Source organism: Pezoporus occidentalis, unplaced genomic scaffold (assembly GCF_034315485.1).
Source record: "Pezoporus occidentalis ecotype Australia unplaced genomic scaffold, CSIRO_AGI_Poc_V1 ctg34, whole genome shotgun sequence".
Taxonomy (NCBI): Eukaryota; Metazoa; Chordata; class Aves; order Psittaciformes; family Psittacidae; genus Pezoporus; species Pezoporus occidentalis.
In genome coordinates, this window is record NW_026915376.1 from 4,060,353 (window position 1) to 4,081,484 (window position 21,132).

Here is a 21,132-nt window from a genome sequence, read left to right on the forward strand (position 1 = left end):
TAGGAAGGCTCTGCAGAGGGATCTGGACAGGCTGTGGACAGTAGTATGAGGTTCAACAAGGCAAAGTGCCAGGTCCTGCGCTTGGGCCACAACAACCCCATGCAACGCTCCTGGCTTGGGGAAGAGTGGCTGGAAAGCTGTTCAGTGCAAAAGGACCTGGGGGTGCTAACTGTCAGAGCTGAACATGAGCAGCTTGTGCCCAGGCAGCCAAGAAGGCCTGTATCAGATACAGTGTGGGCAACAGGACCAGGTAAATGATCACCTCCCTGTACTTGGCACTGGTGAGGCTGCACCTCGAATCCTGTGCTCAGTTCTGGGGCCCTCACTATAAGAGAGATGTTGAGGTGCTGGAGTGGGTCCAGAGAAGGACGACAAAGCTGGTGAAGGGTCTGGAGTGACATGGTTTAGCAGCGGCCTTGGCAATCCTGCGGTAACAGTTGGACTTGATGATCTTTGCAGGTCTTTCCGAAACTAAACCATTCTATGAGTCCATGACCCCCCTCCTCAGGTCCTCAGCGCCGCTGTGGGAAGGCACGGCACCGGCCGTCCAGCGGGCACAGAGGCAGCAGCGAGTGCTCGCCATAGTCGGCCTGCGCCCAGCGGCACCGTTTCCATGGCAGCGGAGAGGCGGGACCCGCCGTTGCCATGGCAGCGCCGTTCCCCCGGGCCTCTGCCAGGGCGCTGACTTTGATGGACGTTTTGGGACCGTTCCCTGCAGCGGAAGCACGTCCTCACCTTTGACCCTAGCCTTCCAGCCCGACCGACGGTTGCCTGGCAACGGCGACGCGGGGCCGCCATGGACGCGGCGTCGCTGCCCGCTGCCCTGGAGCTGGCGGCCGGCGGCGGCGCGGGGTTGAGCCCGGAGAAGCGGGCGGTGCTGGGGTCCTCGCTGCTGCTCCTACAGCGCGACTACCGCTTCGATCGGGTCTGGTTCTGGGGCTGCATCCAGGGCGTGCGCGGCGCCTACTACATCACCGAGGGGCTGGGCCCCGACCGCGCCGCGCCCCGCAGCCGCCTCTACAGGTGCGCAGGTCGGGCCGGGCCTCACCGCGGCTCCGTGCAGGGAACGACCTGGGAGCGGGGGAGGTGCGGCCTGGGAGCTGGTGGGAGAAGAGAGGGGACTGGGGAGCCAGGGCAGGCTGCCCAGCTCCCCTGGAGGGGGATTCTCTGTCCCCTGAGGGGCCTGGCAAGGCTGCATTAATCCGGGTTCTTCCGCGAGCTCAGGCCTGTGTCATGCTTGCGCTGCAGCTTGAACTGCGTGGAATGGAGCCTCCTGCCACCAGTGACGAAGGAGATGATTGCGCAGGCTGAGCAGCTGACGGGCCGCTTCCAGGGAGATCCTTCTTTTGCGTATGAGTTTGCTGAGAAAAACGCAGAAGATGGTGAGAAATTGATTGAAGGTGATAAGGAGGTAAATACAGCAAAACACGTCTGAACTGTCTTTGCTACAGTTGTACCCCTCACACTGGACAGGTGGTGGCTCCTCCTCCTTGTTTGTAATAAGCAGCCTGAGCTCAGGCAAAATATATCCAATTTTCTCTTTTCTGTCATTGTGTAGCAACAGCTTCTTGATTGAACTTTTATTTCAGTTACTGCTGGAGTTAAGACATGGCTCAGAAATACTATATCTCCCTTATGTTTTATTATGCACAACTGGTACAGGTTCTCACTGCAGTTTCTGAAGCTTTAATAGGAATGCAGGCACCATTGCTTATAAATGAATAGACAAGTCATAAGTAGCTTAATTGAGAGGGAAGAAGGGATGGAGGGAGGGATTGTTAGCCCACTGGTGGGTCCTCACTGCTCCTAGCCACATTTGCTGTCATCTCATGAGAAGAATGTCCAGTTTGAGGTCCTACTCTTAGTGCCATTGGGCTCCAAGATGATGAGTCAGTTGTGGTTTCTGCTGTCACCTCGAGTTTATTTTCAGAAATGACAACAAGGCTAGTCCTTGCCTTTAAAATTTGCCTATTTTACTTTAAAGACCTCGATCAAGGAGGAGGTCCGCCTTGTGGCTACGATAGAACAGATAGACAGAGCAGTTGGTATCATCCCCCGGGGGGCATTTGTGAAGACTCCTCTTGGGTCTGTGCATGAAAACAGAAACTTTGAAGGTAAAGTCCCATTTTCTTTATCAGGATCAACTGTACTTTGATCATAAAGGCTGTAAATTAAGATGACTTTCTCTAGTTGATGTTTTGATTTCAGATTTATTTTTTCCTTGGGTAAGATGAATGGGATGAGAGAATTCAATGCCGCTAATATTCAGGTGCATGATTCAACTCTGGAAGGTGGGAGGAGAGTTAGTAATGGCTCTGAGTCATTAAACCTGTAGTTCCATTTGTCTGTGTATAGTTTATGTCGGTGTTTAGCAATTATAGCTGCAGTGAATTCTCCATCTAGATACAGGATGCAAGCAAATGGGCACAGAGGGTTGGTCTCAATTCAGTCTCCATTGCTTCTCTGAGCTGCAGTTAGCATGGTCTGCAATGCACAGTATCAGGGAGTGCTGCTGCCCTGTTTCTGGCAAGTCTTTGATCTTCTGTGGAGTCCACTAAAGAGAGATTGTGATTCTGTCCTACGCTGTGGGTGTTAGAGAAACAATATGGTATTTGTTGATATAGTGAATGTTAGCCTAGCTTGCTGTATTAATGGTCACCAATGGCTGTTTGCAGGTCTTTCGTTCACGGAGGCAAAAAAATTAAGTTCCTATTTCCATTTTACTGAGCCTGTTAATCTGAAGAATAAAACTCTGCTGGAAAAGGCTGATCTGGACCCATCCACCGACTTTCTAGACTCTCTGGAGCATGACATCCCACAAGGTAAAGGTAGCAGAATCTACAGTTACAATGAAATGAAAGGCAGTCTGAGTAGTGTGGGAAATGCCAAGGCAACAAGGTGTGGGTTACTGTAGAGTTGGTATTTGCTTATGCAAATCTGTAAAGGAACTTTATCCTTTACTACATATTGTATTTAATTCCTTTTTTAAGTAATTATAAAGGCTTACAATGGTAAGATGTAAGTGTACCACAGCTGTCGCATCCTTCCACAGGTCGGACCACACCAGCAGTTATTCCTTCTGCCTGAATGCCATATTCTGGCCTCACTTCTGTAAAGCCTGTGGTAGCTGATGTTCCTCTGGGGAGAGAGAACTCCACCACTGATAGAGGGAATTTATATGGTTTGAAGTAATTCAAACCTCTTGTCCCACCCCACTATTCCTGTTCTTTATCTAAATGGGCTGTCATTAACACTAAGCTGATATCTTTGAGAGGCTGAATTCAGAAGTTCCTTTGATAAACTCTGATAGAAGTGCTGCAGTGTGGAATAATCTGTACTTTAGCAGGATTACTCACCGTGGAAGGAGAAAGAAAGATGTGCATACTGGAATGTATCTTCAGTTCACATCTGTACTGTTCTGCTGGACAACCGTTAAATATATTTAAAGCCTCCTCTAGGGATGTCTGGCAGAATCTTTCTCTAAAGAGATGGGAACAAGTTGTTATTTGCTTCTAACTGCTTTTTGCTGATTTGCTGTATTTTTTTTTTTATTTTCTTTTTTAATTGGGCCAAGTATTTTCACATTCTGCTGTCTAGAAAGAGTCTGGGACACAGTCAGAACTTAGCTTTGCTATTTCTTTCCTATCCTGAAGTAGCAAGATAGGATAGTAGGTGACCAGTGCCAGATGGAATTGGCTGGAAGGATGGTGCATTGCCAGTACTGTAAATAGCTTCTCAGACTTTACATATATATATACATATATATATATATATATTCCAGTCTTTCCTTTGGAAAAAAAAAACAAACAAACCCAAAAACTAAGACTGAACCTAGTGAGCTTCTGCCTGTGTTCTGAACATTTTTGACTGTTCAGAGCATAAACAGCAAGAAAATCTAAGCCATTGTTCAACTTTGTGGGAATGTCCTTGTGGCAGTCATTTTCTAGAGGTGCAGTCTGGAGAGACTGCACATTTTTACATACACTGGCTCAATCAGCTGGCCCTTTTGTCTCAAAAAATGAGTATTGCAAGGGGGCTTAGTACTAGTTAACTCCTAAGAAAACTTTAGCTGCAGTTTCTTATGGTAGTTTAGGTGTTGCTACAGTTTGTATTTCCCTCTCTCTCCCTTTTTTCTTAGGGTTTGTGGTAGAGAGGTTTTTGGTTTTGTGAGGCCTGAAACTACAAACCTGTTGCAGCAGGAGATGAATCTGTGGTGCTTTCTATGTTTCTACTAGAATGCAGGCACCAAGGGCTAAGTGCCTGAAGGCTGATTTGCATCACAGAACTGATTTTAGCCACCTTTGAAAGATTACAGATATTATTCTGCAGTGTTTCACATCTAGTTCAAGGGACCAGGCAACTGGCAAGTCATGTTAGACATGAAGATGGTGGTTTTGTTGAAGTCTTTAAATCAAATTTGACTTATAGCTGTATTTTACCCTGTGGCAGATAGAATATGTGGCTCAGCTGTGCTGTTGTCATGTTTGTCTTCCCTGAGGCAACCTGAGGTCTGTGTTACTGTGAACCTTTGTCCCCTTCCTGGGAGGCTGTGGTTGTTAGTGCAGATTTCAGCCTCCTCAAAAAAATTACCTCTCAAAGACTACCTGAGCTCAAGGGAAGTGGAGTGCTTCTTAATGGCAAAGAAGATTCATCATGGTGCCTATGCAGCTCTGGCTGCTCTGTCCTGCTCTTTTTTGGACTGAACCTGAGGACTGATGGAATGAGCTTGTCAGGTGAAGGAAGTAAGACATGAACTGGTTACAGGATCAGCAAAGCATGTAGCCTCTCTAACTGCATTCTTATCACATGCAGACAGGAGCTCTAACATTAAAGAAAGGACAACCTACCCTCCCTTTAGACAAGCATTCAAGTTGCCTAAAGTACCGGTTACTTGTGAAAATGTGTGTGTGGGGGAAAGAATGGAGGGCAGACACAGGCTTTCTGCTGATATTATCAGCATAGCTCTGCCAAAGTCACTCAGTTCTGGTTGCAAGGCACTCAACTGCTGGTTCTTGGATTACCTTCCTTCAGCTCTGCCAGTGTGTGTTGGTCCCGACCCAGAGCAGACAGTGCATTTTGTATTTCCTGACACATTGATTGTTCATAGCTCTGTCAAATCCCTTCATTTTGACCTGAAACTTTTCTTCCCTTCCCTGGCTAGATCTTCTCTTGAGCAATTATTGTCAGAGCAGAAGTAGGAATTCCCAAATCTGTTGTATCTAGAACTGTATCTGAAGTCAGAATTGTCTCTGCCCTCAACAAATGTGCATGAAGTGGACTGGGGGTGAGTGACATCTGAGTGATGCTTCTAGCCTGCACTGGCTAGAATTTCCTTAAAAGCACCTTAAAAGACCTGAAGAACAGGACTGAGAGATTAAGGGCTAATCTTAACTTGTCTAAAAGTAACAACTCTGTTGGAATAGTTTTCTTTATAAATTGGAGACTGAGCCTCTGTGACGGCTGTCAAGGGGGTAACTGTCATAAAATGTATGGTGTGTCATTATAGGAGAGCAGAGGTGTCTTACAGAATGGCAAGTTGGAGGCAGAGAGAACATTTTATATGACAGCTGAGAGGTGGGAAGAAAGGAAGTTAAATCCAGGCTGAATAAGGGAAACGATGGTAAAAGCGGAGAATTTAGTGCAAGATTGGAAAACCTGGAGTTTTGTAACAAAACTGTCTGCCACTCTTATCTTTACCAGTGGTACCTGTCATGATTGCACCTTCCAGATTCTGTGTGTGTGTCTATTGGGTTATCTGTGCACTTTAAGAGTTCAGAATATGTTGCTGCTCCTCCCCTAATCATACTGTGAGTCTGTCTGTTTTTTCTTGATGTCTCAGCTCCCAGAGACAAGTGACTGTGACTTAGCTTTTATTAAAAACCCACATTTAAAAAAAATGATTGTAGAGAAAAGTGGGAGAATGTGAATCCTGTCTCCAAAGCAAATTCAGTTGGTTTATCACTCTTAAAGTCTTCAGCTTTTTGAGCCAAACTCATGAGTTTGAGTTTGGACATGGAGTGGTTTTTTGAACATGGACTGATTGCGATACTGATCTTCTGTTACCACAGTATCAGATCATGTAATGCTTCATTCTGATCCAAATGGCCAGCTGGCCAGAATGTTGCATGCTGGGATCTGTAGGTTTTGCTGCCATATGTCTGCATTAAAGATAAGCTTGTTTGCTCTAGTCTAAGCAGACAATCTGCTCAACTTTATGCACAATTAGATGTAGCCTTTCAGCTCCTGGCAGATTGCCAGTGTGGTCTTTTCTGCTGCATGGAGTTCAGCACCCTGGGCGATAGCATTTCAGGAACTAGAGTTGTGGCAGTTTTACATGGGCTTGCAGATAATGGAATGGCAAAGCAAATAGCAGTAATTCCTAGCATGCCTACAGCATTTTCACTTGATGACCTAATGTTGTGTAGATATGAAATAATAGTCACTTGTCAGGCATTGACATGATAGGGAAAGTGAAAAGGGAGAGGGAAGGATGGTTTTACTGTGACCATGGTATTGGATGAGGCAATGATACATTCTGCAAGGATTAAGGAAGGGGATGGGAGAAAGCTTAAGGTAGTAGTGTAGAATGGAAAGCTTGGAAGTAAAATGGGATGGAGAATTCAGTTCTTTGAGCTTTCAAACTGTGGTTCAGTAAAGCAGTAACCTGACTCTGAAAGTTTGTTACAGAATACTGACTTAAATCACTTTGATATGGAGATATGGGACCCCAACAGGGCACTGTTATAAACTGATGCAGGAGTGGAGGTGTGTCCTAGGCAAAGGAAAAGAAAAATGTAGATAGGAAGAGATATGAGTGGAAATAAGATTTATATAGAAGACTTTATTCAAAAGTCATGACTCCCAGTCAATAAATAGCTGCATTTGGTTGAAAGCCTATCACAGTTCACTGTTAAATAAGAGTAAGATTTAAATTTAAATAATTTAAATTTTTAAAGAATGTAAAAATCAATATAAAAGGAAATACATTAAAGTGGGAACAACAAATGATTGATACAAATTGAAATTTACAATGAGTAAAAAATGACAAAGGAAGCTGGGTTATCCTGGAGTAATCCATGACAAATGTAAGGAGGATTTTTTTTTCTAACTATATTGAGAAGAAAAGAAAACATTGTCATTTCCACCAATGGTACTGATAATGATTCAGAAGTCACTGAACAAGTGTGTTTCTGGAAGGGGTCAGAGGGGGCTTCAGCTGGGACCAGTGCCAGTACTGATATTCTCCAACCTATTTTTAAGTGATCTGGAAGTAGGGGATTGGTGGAGAGACAAATAATGACAAGAGCAGGGCGGCTACAGAGATCTGGTAAAATGGGCTCACTTAAAGAAAGCACACTTTGATGTAGCTACCTACAAAGTCACATATCTAAGAGCAGGGACCAGAAGTCTGCAATGTAAGAATAGTATTTTGGAAGCTATGGCTGAAAAAGGAAATCGAGACACAACGCACTGAACACCAGCTCCCAGTCTGATCCCGAGACTTGAAGGCTAATTTGATCTATAGATACAAACAAGGGTGTAGCGAATAGGAACAGGCTATACAGACTTTACTCTTGCATCTACTGCTAGTGGAATCATAACTGGATTACTACACATTGCAAAACTGGACAGTTGCAGAAAAGAGCCACAAAATGACTCAAGGGCTGGTAAGAGACATAAACAGTTCAATCTGTTTATCTTGCAGAAAATAACAGGAGAATGACTCTTAGGTACTAAAATCTATTTAGTGTAGCAGAGAAAAAAGGCATAACACGAATCAGCAGCTGAAAATTATAGCTAGAAAAACTAAAGTGAAAAATTACGTACAAATTTGAACAGTGAAATGATTACCAGCCGAGCAAGGGCAATGGAGGGTCTGTGTCTCTTGGCATCTTAACATCATGCTGGATGTCTTCCTGGGAATTGTGTTTTAGCCAAATGCAAATATAAGTTGTTAGTCCAAGATATGAGTAACTGGGTTCAGTTTAATGAGCAGTGGTGTGTAGGAGTCCAGAACAGACGATTTCGGGGTACACCTGGCTGTAAATTTGACAACAGCCATGGAGGGTGATCATGGGCTTCTTCGTTGTCAGTGACAACAACACAAAGGTGACAGTGGGTCCCTGAGACAGTGACTCTAAGCACAGGCTTTGCTTTCTGGACTATGATGCATGAGGGCTCAAAGTAGGACCGAGTAGATTCTTGACTTACCATTGTCCATTGTGAAGGCCAAACTGGGGAGCTGAGACCTTTCAATGTAATTGCTGACTGTAATGCTGGTGGAGACTTTATAGTATTATTCTAAATATGTATAAAGCGGCAGGGCGGATCATAGTGAGTTGTCTACTTGCTGTTTCAAGATTCAGCTATAGTACCTAGACAGAAGAGCATTTCAGTTTCTTTACCATTTTGACTGTGGAGGGAATGACAGCTACTCAGTCTGTAGCTCTATTTCTTCACCCCAAACTGCATTTGGAGCATTCCTTATACAGCATTACAGACAAAGGGATCTGTGGCTATTTCCTTGGTTGAATACTTTTGCCATTAACTTTTTTGTAAACTTGTTGAACAGTAGCCTGGGTTAGAACACTAACCTCCTGTCCTCTGAGCTTCATTAGCACACTATCGGTTTAGCAAAAGCTGGTACTTAACGGGTCTTTGAAGATGGAGAGGTTGCATTTCTAAGTGGGAGATAGTTTCCTTTGGTCGCTCTCAAGAGCCATTCTAGTTGCCCCATCTTGGCTGCCCAAAAACCCAGGTGCTGGAAAGAAGAAGGTGAAGAGGCAGAAACCTGCTTTATCTCCATGCATTAACACAGCTAATTAACTCCCTTTTGACCCCACCTCCAGGCGATTAATCCCCTATCAGCCTCGTCTACAGCCATTTGAAGAGTCTGTGTCTGCAGAGGTATTTACAACCCTCAGCTAGCCAGCAGAGAGCAAGTCTGCCCGTTATCAGGGCTCTAAGACAAATGGCTGCCTATCTCCCCAGTGGCCTTGCAAAATCCAGCAAAGTGCTATGCTGTGCTGGCCACCTACTTTCACCCAGCCTCCCTTCTCTGCTAACATTTCACAGATGTGACCTGAGCCCTCCCCTTTCATTGCTTAACAATAAGCAGCACCTCCCCAGCTCTGTGAAAGCTGAGAGTAAGAGCACTTTACTTCTTAGCCTGCCAAGAGCCACACGGGGACAAGGCTTTTCAAGCTGTCTCACTGAAATCCAAACTAAAAGACCCATAATGAATGAGAGGGCACTGCTTCGTGTTAGCAAGGAAGAAAAGAGGTAGCCAAAATGTAGACTGAAATACTTCATGTGGCTCACAGCTATCTTATTCCTGGTTAGAAGAGGTAATCTTTAGGCTCAGTAAATCTGTGAAACTGAGCTACATTATCCCATGGAGTTACCTGCCACTTACACAAGTGGTTTTGACAAATAAGCTCTATAACAGTGGTACAGAAGGAGTAAAACAAATTAATGTGCACCAGAACAGTCTGCTTTCAATTATGAGACTCGAACCCAGTAGCTGTCTCAGTGGGTTATTAGTTACAGCATCGGTACCTGAATTTCTCTGTTAAAACTGAAGTCGGCCATCCTTAGAAATAATCCTAGGATGGCCGTAGCTGCTGCCTTCCAGCAGGGCGCACTCTAGTGCCAGCATTGTCAGTGCTGAGCCCAGAAAAGGAAACCACAGGGAAGTAAAATGAGAAAGAAAAGCACGAAGAGCAGCATCAAATTGAGAAGAAGCTATGGCCTGAGTTTCCAGACTGTGTGTGGTATACTGACCTCCTGAACTGTAGGTATGGAAAAGCTAGTCTGTCCCTTCCAGGCTTAGGCTGTTTCTGGAATGGTCACTGGGCTTTTCAATAGCTTTCTTATCACCCTTAGAGATCACAGGCATGAAATGGCCATACACAAATACATAAACATGTCTTCCACATCCTACAAAAGTAGACACGCTCTTCATTGTTGCTAGTGGTGTGTGGGCTAGGGAACCTTTAGAGGCTGTTAAGACCACTCCTGCAGTGACCCAAGAGAGTTGCCTGGGAGCAAGACAAGATGTTGTCTCTCCTACAAGCTGGGGTGCTGCCAGCTCAGGAGTTCAAGATCGTATTGGAACCTCTCACATGGCAGCACAGCAGGAGGGCTCCAGAGCCAGCTACTATTATAGCTTTTGACTGGCTGTGCATGGTCTGCCTTGATTTCTGGAAAGGAGTCTGTTTTCCTTGGGCTTTGTGTCTGTGGATAATAAAGCAGTGCATTCACTGCTTTTGGGTCCTAGGTCTGTATCACCTCAGGGGTCTTGTTTAGTCAGAGGCCTTGGATGAGTTATACTGGAGCAGAGCTGCCCATCATCTGAAAGCTGTGGTAGAGTCCTTTGCTCAGCTGACTGCTTCAGTGAAAAAATGAGGACAGAAGCAGAGTCTTTGTAGTAACTTTCCAGGTATTGTACTTAAAGTTTTGTCCTCCTAGTAAAAGAAACCATGGCCTACCCTGTGTGCATTTTAGCTCCTGATTCATTGGACATGAAAAGGAGATGAACCTCTTGCTGAACTGATAGGAAATGCTGGTAAAGCCTCTTAGAACCAGAAGTAGTTTTATCACCACATCAGTCAGCCTTCGCCTAACCTGTTCTATAGGAAATGAAAAATTACCTGTGGGGGAAAGCATAGGGCAGTCTGTGTGTCACCGAAGTCGGAACGAGGTCAGCTTTTGCTGGGAGTGATCTATTTCTGAAGGGACTCCACGTAAGGAGTGCAGCAGTTGGCATTGGTGCTAGCCCTGAAGATACAGCTTTGCTCTGCTGTTTGCTGCCCCTTTGGCCATAGAACTTTTGCAGGGAGGAAGTCAGTGGGTGTTGACTTGTTTTACTGTACACAAGTATCATATGGATTGAAATTCTGCATCCTGAAGGGGTGTGTGGCTGTGTAAAAGGAAAAGGACAGTTACTTTATGGGTATATTTGTACAGCAGTTGTGCCGTACAGAGATAGTTAGGCTATCCCAAGCATTGGAAGATGCGTGGCCATCTTTAGTGGTCTGAATTAGCTTCATTATCAACACAACTGTGGGGCTATGCTCAGTATGACCGTCTTCCCAGAAACTGGTAAACTCTTCAGGTAATTTGGGATTCATACCTGATTTAGTACGAAAACATGGACAGTTTATAATCTGTGCCATCTGTTCCTCATTTTAAGCCCTTTTAACCAGTCCTGCTAATTTGATGATGACGTAAGAAGTACAACTGGGAAACTGACAGGGCTTGAGCCTGGCCCCTCCTGCAGGAGAGTGAATTGGATGTGCCCTAAGTATTCAGTGGGTTTTGAATCCCAGCATCGAATGCTTTGTGTTCTCTCAGGATTCAGAGATCAATGTGAGGTTCTTTGCCCCTAATCCAGCCCCTGTTCATCATTATCACCTCCTCAAAGTGGCCGGTGCTTTGTTACCAGGAGAGGCAAAATCTTACAAGGTGGTCATAATCTCCTCTGAGAGTCAGACAGATATTCTCCCGTGGGTAAGAAAGTGACAGTGACCGAAAGCTCTAGGGGGAAGCAGGCTAGAACAAAGCTGTCCCTTGCATCCTTTCATCAAACTGTTAATCTTGCTTTCAAAGACATCACATTTGTTTGGTAACAAAAGCCCCAAAGAAGCTGAATTGAGCCTGAAATCCTGTAGCAAGATTTAGAGGAAGCGTCTTTCATTCAGAGCAGGGAGGAGCGAGAGACTCCTTCTTTTTCTTCCTACCAACCAATGGGCTCACAGGAGCCCACGAAGGTGACGGATTAATGCAGGGGCTCCCCAGGTAGATGCTACGTGACTTGTGGCACGCTCCAAAAACGTTTCCAGAGCGACCAGCTGAACAAGAAATATGGAGTGTGATGAGATCCAGCATAAACTTGTGCTTTGGAAGGAGGGTGCATTGCCACTCAGAGATTTCCAAACGTACTACAGAAGACCTTAAATACAATGGTCTGTATTGTAGTTGTCAGAATCTAGATAGCAGGGATTCAAATCAGTTTTTCCTACTCCTCCTAAGTTCTGATTGCATATTGTCTTGCTGTCTCCCCCAGTGCACAGCCCTGTTCCAAATCTTTGTTCTGGATGTTTTTCACGCAAGGTCTGCATCTTTTTCTTAACAACAACAAAAAAAAGTAAAAAGGATTATAATAGCTTTATTCTAATTATCATGTGGATTTACGACTAAAGGGCAAACTAACTGGAGGAGGCTATTATTTAATGTGTATTACTTCTGTGCTGGCTTTTTCAGTCCTTACCATCCTCTGCTGCTCATTTATGTCTGCGTATTGTCCGTTCTTTTGTGTTGGCATTGCTGGCTGTGCAGCCAGATTCCAGCTGGAAAAATAACTTTATTTTTGGCTAGATTATTTTTCAGCCAGATCATTTCCCTGACCTGGTTCACTGAGCAGTAAATAAACACTTTTGTGGTCTCTATGATTGAAGAGTGATGAGGGAGGGGAGTAAGGGTTTGAAGATAGAAGCTGTTTCAACTGGATTAAGCAGCACTGTTGTCAGATGTCTAAGTATGGCCCAAATTTCACCCAGTACTCGGAGGCACCTAAATACTATTCATCATTGCAGTCCCTGAGTCTTCCTTGTCAGCAGGAAACAGGTACTTTGTGTGTAAACAGAAGGCCCAGGCCTGTCTTAATTGTTTCTGCTGCAGAGGTGTCCCCAGTGGCGGAAGATAATGGAGAGAAAAAGCCTCTGAAGCAAGATCATTTTACTTTGAGTTTTGGGCATGGTTGTATTTGTGTGTCAAAGATGTGGCAGGCGTTAGGACCAGGCAAGAGCCGCTTGGCAGCATCTGTCTGTTTGTAAGCTGTGCTTTCCTGGCTCCGGAGGCTTTTTAAAACAGTACTGAACCTGCAACCAGTCTGTGTTTTTGTTTAATTATTATTAAATAGTTATATGGGGAATTGGCAATATTGACAGCAGTGTTAACATATGGGGTGCAGGTGGTGTGTCAAGCAAATGAAAGAGATTTAGTTTGCAGCCAGTAAGTGGCATAAAGGAGTTTTAGCCCCACATAAGAATGGATGTGTCCTTATGGCTGGTAGGCTGTGTTTGAAATGTCCGTGTGTCGAAATTTGTTGAGAGCCAAAGCACAGTGGCCTTTCCTTACAGCTGCTGTGCTTTGCAATTTGTCTTTATTCCCTACAGACAGCAAATTAGAAGTAGGAGACTCTTCCCAGTGTAGGGTTTTCTGTTGGAGGCAAATAGAAGCTAAATCCCATGGGTGTAGTGTAGCTTTGTCAGAGCTAAGTGCTTAGGGTCAGGCAGCCAAGCAGTGGCTGCTTTTGCAAAGGGAAATGGTTACGTTGCCCCTCTCTGGGTGTTAATATTTGTCCCATTACTCCATACTTCACTCTCTCTCAGGACTGACTGCAGCAAGATATGTTATTATGTGCTCTTGTGGCAGCATATTGTGTTAATGGTAAGTGCAACCATGCTGTAGCTGCTTTTCCCTTGAGACATTTCCTCCTTTGAAGAGGAATTGATAATGTCACTTTTATGACCCTCTGTGAGCATTTGTGACATGGAGCCTCTTTATCAGGCTGTCTAGCTCTTAAAGCTGTTTCTTCTCAAGCTTGCACTGAAATGAGGCATTGCTGAATCACCTCCAAAGCAGCATGTTATGAGAGGTCATACTGAAAGTGGACGTTATGGTAGGAAAGTTCTTCTGCAAACAGCCCTCTTAAAAGGCTTTTGTTTAAAAGCTCACATCTCACGCACCCTCTTGCCTCTGTGGATTACAAGATTCAGCCCATAGCCGAGACAGACACAGGGGATGAGACAGGGATTTCTATTGGCGACTGGAAAGGAAGAAGAAGCTGAGAAGGAGGTTGACTTTTGAAATTCAGCCCTGGTGTCCTGGCAGCTGTTGAAGGGCCATAAAAAAGGCAGTGGTTTAACACTGGGTGAGCATCAGGATCTTCAAAGCACTTTCTTGTTTGGGAAAGATGTAAGGAACTCCTCAGAATTCCTGCCTGTGTTTGGAGGGGTGGAGGCTGCAGGCTGATCCAAAGAGGGAATAGGAAGCTCCAGATCTTCATCCAGCGGATATTTTTCCCATGCTCTTTCCTCCCACACAGCAGCTCCCTCCCTTCCCTTCTGGAGCAGCAACAGGCAATGGCTTCAGCACAGACAGTGCTTGGCTTCCTTAGGTTTGCTGGGTGCAGCTTAAGAATTAACTTGCTCTTAAAAAAAAATGTATTTTGAAGAATGGAAACCTCACCAGAGCAGTGTTACTGTTAAGAAATCTCCAGCATGAGAGCAATGACCTCCAGTTCCCCGCACCTCAGTGACTTTGCATGATTGCGAAGTTAACTCTGCTGTCTGATTTACAGACAATACAGGCTACAGCTCACACACAGATGCAAGTTAAAATCAGTATTTAACTCCAGAAAAACCAGCTTTTACTTGCTGTCTCCCAAGTTCTACTTTTATTCCCTCTAATTCAAGTAATAATAATGTTTTTCCTAACGACTTTTATCTAGGAGTCTTGGTGTGCCTTACAGATTGATGATGCTTTCTTACAGCTTCCCAGCCTCCCAGTAAGAGACCTGTTATCTGATACAAGGGCAATGACAAGCACAGGGACTGGCATGGGATATTCTGAGCCAATGTTAGCAAGAATTTGGACCCAGCATCCTGCTTCTGCATTTTTATTATAGTAATACAGACCTACAACTACCTATGTGATGATTTTACTCCAAGAACCATTTGCAATAGCAGGGAAGGTTCTTAAAAAGAAGATAAAAGCTTTTAATTTTCATAATTAGTAATTCTCAATTCTCCTCATCCCTTTTTAGATTGTATTGTTAAATGCATTTCCAAGACTTTCTCTTGAAGGAGGAAAGAAGGCATATTAATTTTAAGCTATTATTTCATACTGTTCATTAGCTGCTGATTAAAGTACTTTTGGAGTGATTTATAACATCATTATTTCAAACTCCTACAAGAAAGGTGGGCCTGAAAAAGTATTGTGTCTGAAGATCATGAAATCTGAGCTGTGATGGAAGAGAATACACTTGTCTTGGATCTTTTAAGGAGAACAACTTTCTCCATGTCTTGTGAGCTCAAATATTCTTTTCTTTCTTTCTTTTTTTTTTTTTTTATATACAATTTCCTCAAATACTGCTAACATGTAGAAAAAAAATTAGGGTAGATTTAGGTTAGACATTAGGAAGAAATTCTTTATTCTGAGCATGGTGAGGCACAGGTTGCCCAGAGAAGCTGTGGCTGGCCCATCCCTGGCAGTGTTCAAGGGCAGGTTGGACAGGACTTTGAGCAACTTGGTCTAGTGGAAGGTGTCTCTGCCTGTGGCAGGGGGTTGGAACTGGATGAGCTTTAAGGTCCCTTCCAGCCCAAACTGTTCTGTATTTCTATGAAAATAAGTATTGAGATAATGGACTCTTAATTTCTTATTTTAAAGGACCAAGAAAAGCAGGCAGGTCCCAGAACTGTAATGTGATGTCTTCTAAGAAGGCAGACACCAGCATTGTGTATCAAGTGCAGTTTCTGAATTGGTTTTGTATGTTGCAGAAGTCTAGTCTGGAGAAGTGTACTGAATTGTTGTGGTTTAAGCCCAGCTGGCAACCCAGAACCATGCAGCCATTCACTCACTCCCCCCCCCCCCCTTCCTCTCTCCACTCTTGGAGGGATGGGGAGGAGAATGGAAAGAATGTAACTCCCACGGGTTGAGATAAGAACAGTCCAGTAACTAAGGTATAACACAAAACCACTGCTGCTACCACCAATAATAATAATGATAAGGGAAATAACAAGGGAAGAGAATACAATTGCTCCCCACCCACCAAGTGATACCCAGCCTGACCCGAGCAATGATCTGGCCCTTCTGGGTAACTGCCCCCAGTTTATATACTGGGCATGATGTGCTGTGGTATGGAATACCTCTTTGGTTAGTTTGGGTCCGGTCTTCTGTCTCTGCTTCCTCCCAGCTTCCCCTCCTCCCTGGTAGAGCATAAGACTCAGAAAGTCCTTGGTCAGAGTAAACATTATTGAGCGGCAACTGAAAACATCGGTGTTATCAGCGTTGTTCCCAGGCTGAAAGTCAAAACCACAGCACTGCACCAGCTACTAAGAAGGAGAAAAATGACTGCTACTGCTGAACCCAGGACATGACTAAGTCACTTACCATAGCTGGGTTAGAGAAACGTGCCCAGTGATCTGGTTAGTAAAGGTGGTACTGCTGCTGCTGTTTGGCCCTGCAGAATAAAAAGCAGCTCTATGGCTAACCATCATTCTGGCTGCGAACAGGATGTGTGAAAATGACATTATAGTTTCAGGCAGTTTCTTAAATTTTTTTCCTATCCTCAACCCATGCTGTGTCAGTCCAGTTGGGATTGCCCTGAAGTAACCTGCTTGTTTTGCCCTCAGTTCACGAGTACTTACGCAGCACCAGCAAAACTTTACTGTCCATATTTGCATAGAATTAGATGGAGAATCAAGGCTTGGAGAAGAACTTGAAAGTATAACAACTTAGTATTCCCCAAACATCTCACATTTATGAATTTGAGCCCTTTGAGAGTTTGCAGCTTGGACAGGCTGGAGGGAAATGAAGCAGCTGCACATCACAGCCTTCACAGATCTGGCATAAAAGTGAATGGAGCTGTCTTCAATTACGTCTGTCCACTTCTGCCAGGTGTGAAGGTGCATGGGAAGTTCCTTTGATCAGCAGTCAACTGTTGCTGAATACTCCACAGAGATTGATAAGCCTGTGTAACACTGGGTACATGTTCTGAGGAGATCATGGATCAGTGTACCCTGTTGGGGTATAGGTATGGGGATTCAATCAAGTTGAAAAAGCATAGGTATGGGGATTCAATCAAGTTGAACTTGATTTTCTCTACCCTCTCTGCAAATTTGTCCAACAAAAAAGTCTGAATCCAGTTATAGGTCCTGAGAGCATTGATATCCCTGCTTTCCCTCTCACCTTTCCCACTTGCCATGGTCCAGGCATTTCCTTTTGTGCTTTGTAAATACTTTGGGGCAGAGGGTTAATTTGTGTACACGAACATATATATACATGCTATCATGTGTACCCAGGCTGTTGGATGCTTTTGGTATGTCATGAGGCATTAGCAAACTAGATAATCCCTACAGGCTTTTGCCACCCAACAAGGCAAGACACAGTCCTATTCTTGACAGACTTGCTTCTTGGAGGACTGGTCCTAAAATACAATGAGAGTTTCTCATTCCATTATCTTTTTGTCAGAGAAACTCTTCCAAAAGTTTACAGTCCCCCCTCTGCAAACCAACGTGTAAAGCTGTAGCAAGACCCACCAGTATTTGGATGAAGGGCATGCAAATAACTTTGCAAGTTCAAGCTGAAAGAACCATGCACTTAAAGCAAAGTCAGTTCAGTGTTCAAAGGAGAAATGGAAAAAGTTATTTGTCACAATTGCATTCAGACCTATGCACTTGCCACTTGTTGCTCAACAGCCCCATGCACAGTCTAGCTACTGCCACTAAGCAAATACTGAAAACTCGTAGAGGCAAAGTTCAAGAAACTGTTTGAAAGCTTGTCCTTTGACAGCAGACGGCTGTAGTGCTTCAGCCACTGGATGATCTGCCTTGTAGTGAAGTATTCTTCATCTGGGTTTCCATACTATCAAAGTAATGAAATTTCTTAAGAACATGCAGATTTTGTCGGAAACCCAATAGGTCAGAATTTTTAATGCCACTGGCTGAAACATAGCATGTGTTTTTACTCAGGTGTGACAAAGATCTGATTCAGTTTGTGTCCATGTGAGGCAATGGAGAGACTGCATAGGAGACTGGGGTTGCCTTGTATGTGAAACCACTGCTCGTGAAGACACTAGCTCATGTTTTAACTAGAATGTTACAGGAGTGCAAGGAAGGTGAAAAGATGGCACACACCTGTACTGGTCCTGCCCTGTATTAAGTAGTGCTTTGCTTTACTGTGATTTCAGCTGTTTGTCTTTAGTGGAAACATGGAGCTGAGTGAGTCAGAAGTAAGCTTTCCAGTGCAGAAATCTCCTGAGTTTTTAAAGACTGTGAATGTCTCTTTTGTATTTGTGTCCTGCAGCCACAATCTATCCATTTAGTTCCACATTTGCACATAACTGAAGAGGGTACTTTGAAAAGTAACAGATAAAGATGATATAGGATTTACGCTATGGTATAACAAAGCTGTGGAACGTGTTGCTGAAGGAGACAGGGCAAACAATGTTGTCCAACAAACTTCTGAAAAATACAGAAATACAGGGAGATGGGAAACAGGTGAGCAGCACAACTTGTGACACTTGGTTTTACAGGGCTTTCAATTGTGGTGTTTCTTTATGATTCTGCAGCCACCACATACATGTCTCCCCTCCTTCAAGCCCTCAACTACTGTAGTTTGCCATGAACTGCATAAGAAACTACGTGTACTGTGAGTGTGCAAGAGCCCAAAGTTACCCCCAACACCAACTGCACAGCTAGCTGCTGCCTCCTGGCTGCCAGGCAAACCAAGCAACCTGTGCTCCCTCACAGCTGCGGGCAGACCAAATATCTGCAGGAGCTGCAGTCAACCCCTGGGCCATGTTCTGTGGAGACCTGTAGTAGGAACTTGTGGTGGAACTTCTTCAGCCCTTTGTCGGATGTGAGTAAAATTGGCCATGAGTCGGAAGTGAGGGGGAGGACTGGCAGCTGACAGCAATCACAGAAGCCCTTCCCCAGGCTAACCATGACATGAGTAAGCATGAGTCAGAGCATAAATTGATGAGCCTAAAATTATCTACAAGATGAATACTGGCTAACTGGCCCAACACATTATGGGCCTTCTGCTTACTCTGGAACTGGCAGATTCTGGCTCAGGGTGCAGATAGGCTGACTTGAATCCAGGCCAGTAGTAGCCTGACAGCTCCAACTGCCTTTTTTTTTTTTCCTTTTAATTTGTGCCTGTGGCTTTTGCCTCAAGATGGAGATTCAGCAGGAACCTTCCCTACAATGCAGCCTCTAGGCATTACTGATTTGGAGCTGAAGCTGGCATTTTCCTCTCCTGGCAGCTCCTTGCCCTCCAAGGGTATTGAATCCAAGCTGATGCTCCAGCCCCCTTCCCTCCCTCCTGGCATTGTTCCCAGGCTGTCATGTCAGATGCAAAATAAATACTCAGTGGCTCAGAGCTCCTTGCATCCAGGAGAAATTGCATTTTTACACTGAAGATCCTCTTCAGAGCCAAAGCAAAATTAATGCAGAAACTAATCCCTTTGCCCCTACCACGCACATCCTCTCCAGTGGTGGAGCCAAGAAAGACTGAAGAGAATTAACCTTTTCTGTAGATTTCTCTGAGATAGGAAATACCCTGCTTTCTGCTTTCTCTTCTTCCTCTTTCCCAGTTGCTGCATCAGGGAAACCAGTCTTCCCTGGATCAGGAAAGCGCCTTCTTTCTCTTACCACTACTGATGCTACAAGTTTATTTTAAGAAGAAATTTCATACCTATGCAGGATTGCTGTAGCTAGTCTTGGCTCTCTGCAGCTATTAGCCAGACCAAGTAGGTGACAGAGCTTGTTAGAGTAACTGCTGCCCACTCAGAAGCAGCCAAGAATAGCTGTAGCTTCAACTAGGTCTCAAGTATACAAGATAGGAGCTCCAGGAGTTCCTTCCTGTGACGCATATGGCATTACCATCATAGCCATGGGAATATGCTACTGTGTGAACCTAGAGGCAGACATACAGAAATATAATGATGAACTGACAAAAGAAAAAAGGTTATCAAGGTTTCTGGTCTCCCAGCTTCCTTCTTTCAGGTGTCATAAACACCAGTACAGCCTTGTGCGCTGTTAACTTGTGAGGCTGAACCCATGGCAGTCCTCTGGTCAGCTTGGAGACAGCTTGCTCCAGCAGCACTGCTTCTTCCTGCTTCCTAGTAACTCATTAGCACATCCTCTTGCACAGGCTCCTGGACTGTCCAGCTAGAGAAGGGAGGCACTGTGGTGGTACTGCGGAGCCTGCTATGGCTTGGACTGACCTTCTACCACGTCCCAATGACCAAGCAATATGGCTACATCTACTTTGGCAACGGTGAGAAGAACTTGGATCTGCCCTTCATGCTGTGACTCTCCTGTCCAGGGTGAGGATTCAAGAACATTTAGATTTTATGCTTAGGATATTTTTGTTTAGTGCTTGTTCTAATAAATATGTGAAACCTCTGCACTTTAAGCACGATTCTTCTGTGTTTGGACTCTGGCCCCGATTCTTTTTGTAGGACTTCACTGTGTGCAATCCTCCCTCAACTCCAGATTGAATTCCCTGTAATGTGTCATGCAGATCCTTTAGATAGTAACAAATGGCATTTTCTTCCCTGATGGGCAAAGCCTGAGGTCAGAAATCAAACCAAGGCCATCTGTCTGATTACAAAGACACCACGCTTACACAAAAACTAATTTGGAGACAACATGAATGAATGCCAGCTGCCACCCATGAATGACAAACAGAAATAGAGTTTGAGTCAGCATGGAAAGCTGATGCATACTGTAAGGGATCTGTTCTAAACCCTGAACTGTAGAAAGGCATATTGAAGAGAGTATTTTGATTTTTAGATGTTCAGTTTCACCAAAATTAGAGGGATCTTTCCAGCTCATGGCACTAAACTGTAGAAAAAAAACCCAAACTTTTTTTTTGCATCAATCAGTCTTTTTGGAAAAGGTGCTCATTCAGGTTCATCTCAAAGCATGATTTAATCCAGTCACTTTTCTATTTGGAAAGCTCACTCTGCAGAGCTATCTGGGCTAGAAGACACAGTAATTTCTGTATGTAGGAGAATGAAAAAATCTCTTCCTTTCTGCGGGGCTGCAGCTTCATAAAACAGAGGTGGTCAGCCAGAGATTTTATCTCATGATAGTTAATGAAGCGTTGGCTCTGCCTCCCAAAGCAAAAAGATTTTGGTCAGCTCAAGGGGCTGAATGTAGGGCTTGCATTTCACCAAGAAAGGCTAAAAAGAGCCATTATGATCTAATTTGATTTCCTGGGTAATAAGGGTTTACCCTTACTTTTTCTCCTGTCTAGGCCAACAGATATTGGCAGATGATTCTGATGAAGGCAGTACAAGGTTAAGTGGCACAGTAGTACATAAAAAAGCTGTGTTGG

At 44.3% G+C, this 21,132-nt stretch overlaps 1 protein-coding gene across 4 annotated transcripts; it reads left to right on the forward strand.

The window, feature by feature from the left end:
- Positions 1-662: 662 nt before the first annotated feature.
- On the forward strand, positions 663-20,205 carry RSPH9 (radial spoke head component 9). Of its 4 annotated transcripts, none has more exons than XM_062629629.1 (5): positions 663-1,023; positions 1,249-1,411; positions 1,985-2,114; positions 2,676-2,822; positions 18,356-19,771. In XM_062629629.1, the coding sequence occupies exons 1-5, from the start codon at positions 797-799 to the stop codon at positions 18,409-18,411; spliced, it is 723 nt and encodes a 240-aa protein (XP_062485613.1). In that variant the 5' UTR covers positions 663-796; the 3' UTR covers positions 18,412-19,771. The 4 variants fall into 4 exon arrangements, with proteins under 4 accessions (XP_062485613.1, XP_062485612.1, XP_062485614.1 ...); XM_062629628.1 differs by lacking the exon at positions 18,356-19,771 and adding an exon at positions 19,942-20,205 and having other exon boundaries at positions 664-1,023; XM_062629630.1 differs by lacking the exon at positions 18,356-19,771 and adding an exon at positions 19,794-19,852 and having other exon boundaries at positions 664-1,023.
- The last annotated feature ends 927 nt before the right edge of the window (positions 20,206-21,132 follow it).

What these genes read in the sequence shown, in the direction of transcription:
- RSPH9 (XM_062629628.1), top strand. Translation starts at nt 797, where the DNA reads ATGGACGCGGCGTCGCTGCCCGCTGCCCTGGAGCTGGCGGCCGGCGGC. An exon ending in CCCCGCAGCCGCCTCTACAG is followed by an intron (nt 1,024 to 1,248) that starts GTGCGCAGGTCG and finishes CTTGCGCTGCAG; the next exon opens with CTTGAACTGCGTGGAATGGA. An exon ending in TGAAAACAGAAACTTTGAAG is followed by an intron (nt 2,115 to 2,675) that starts GTAAAGTCCCAT and finishes GGCTGTTTGCAG; the next exon opens with GTCTTTCGTTCACGGAGGCA.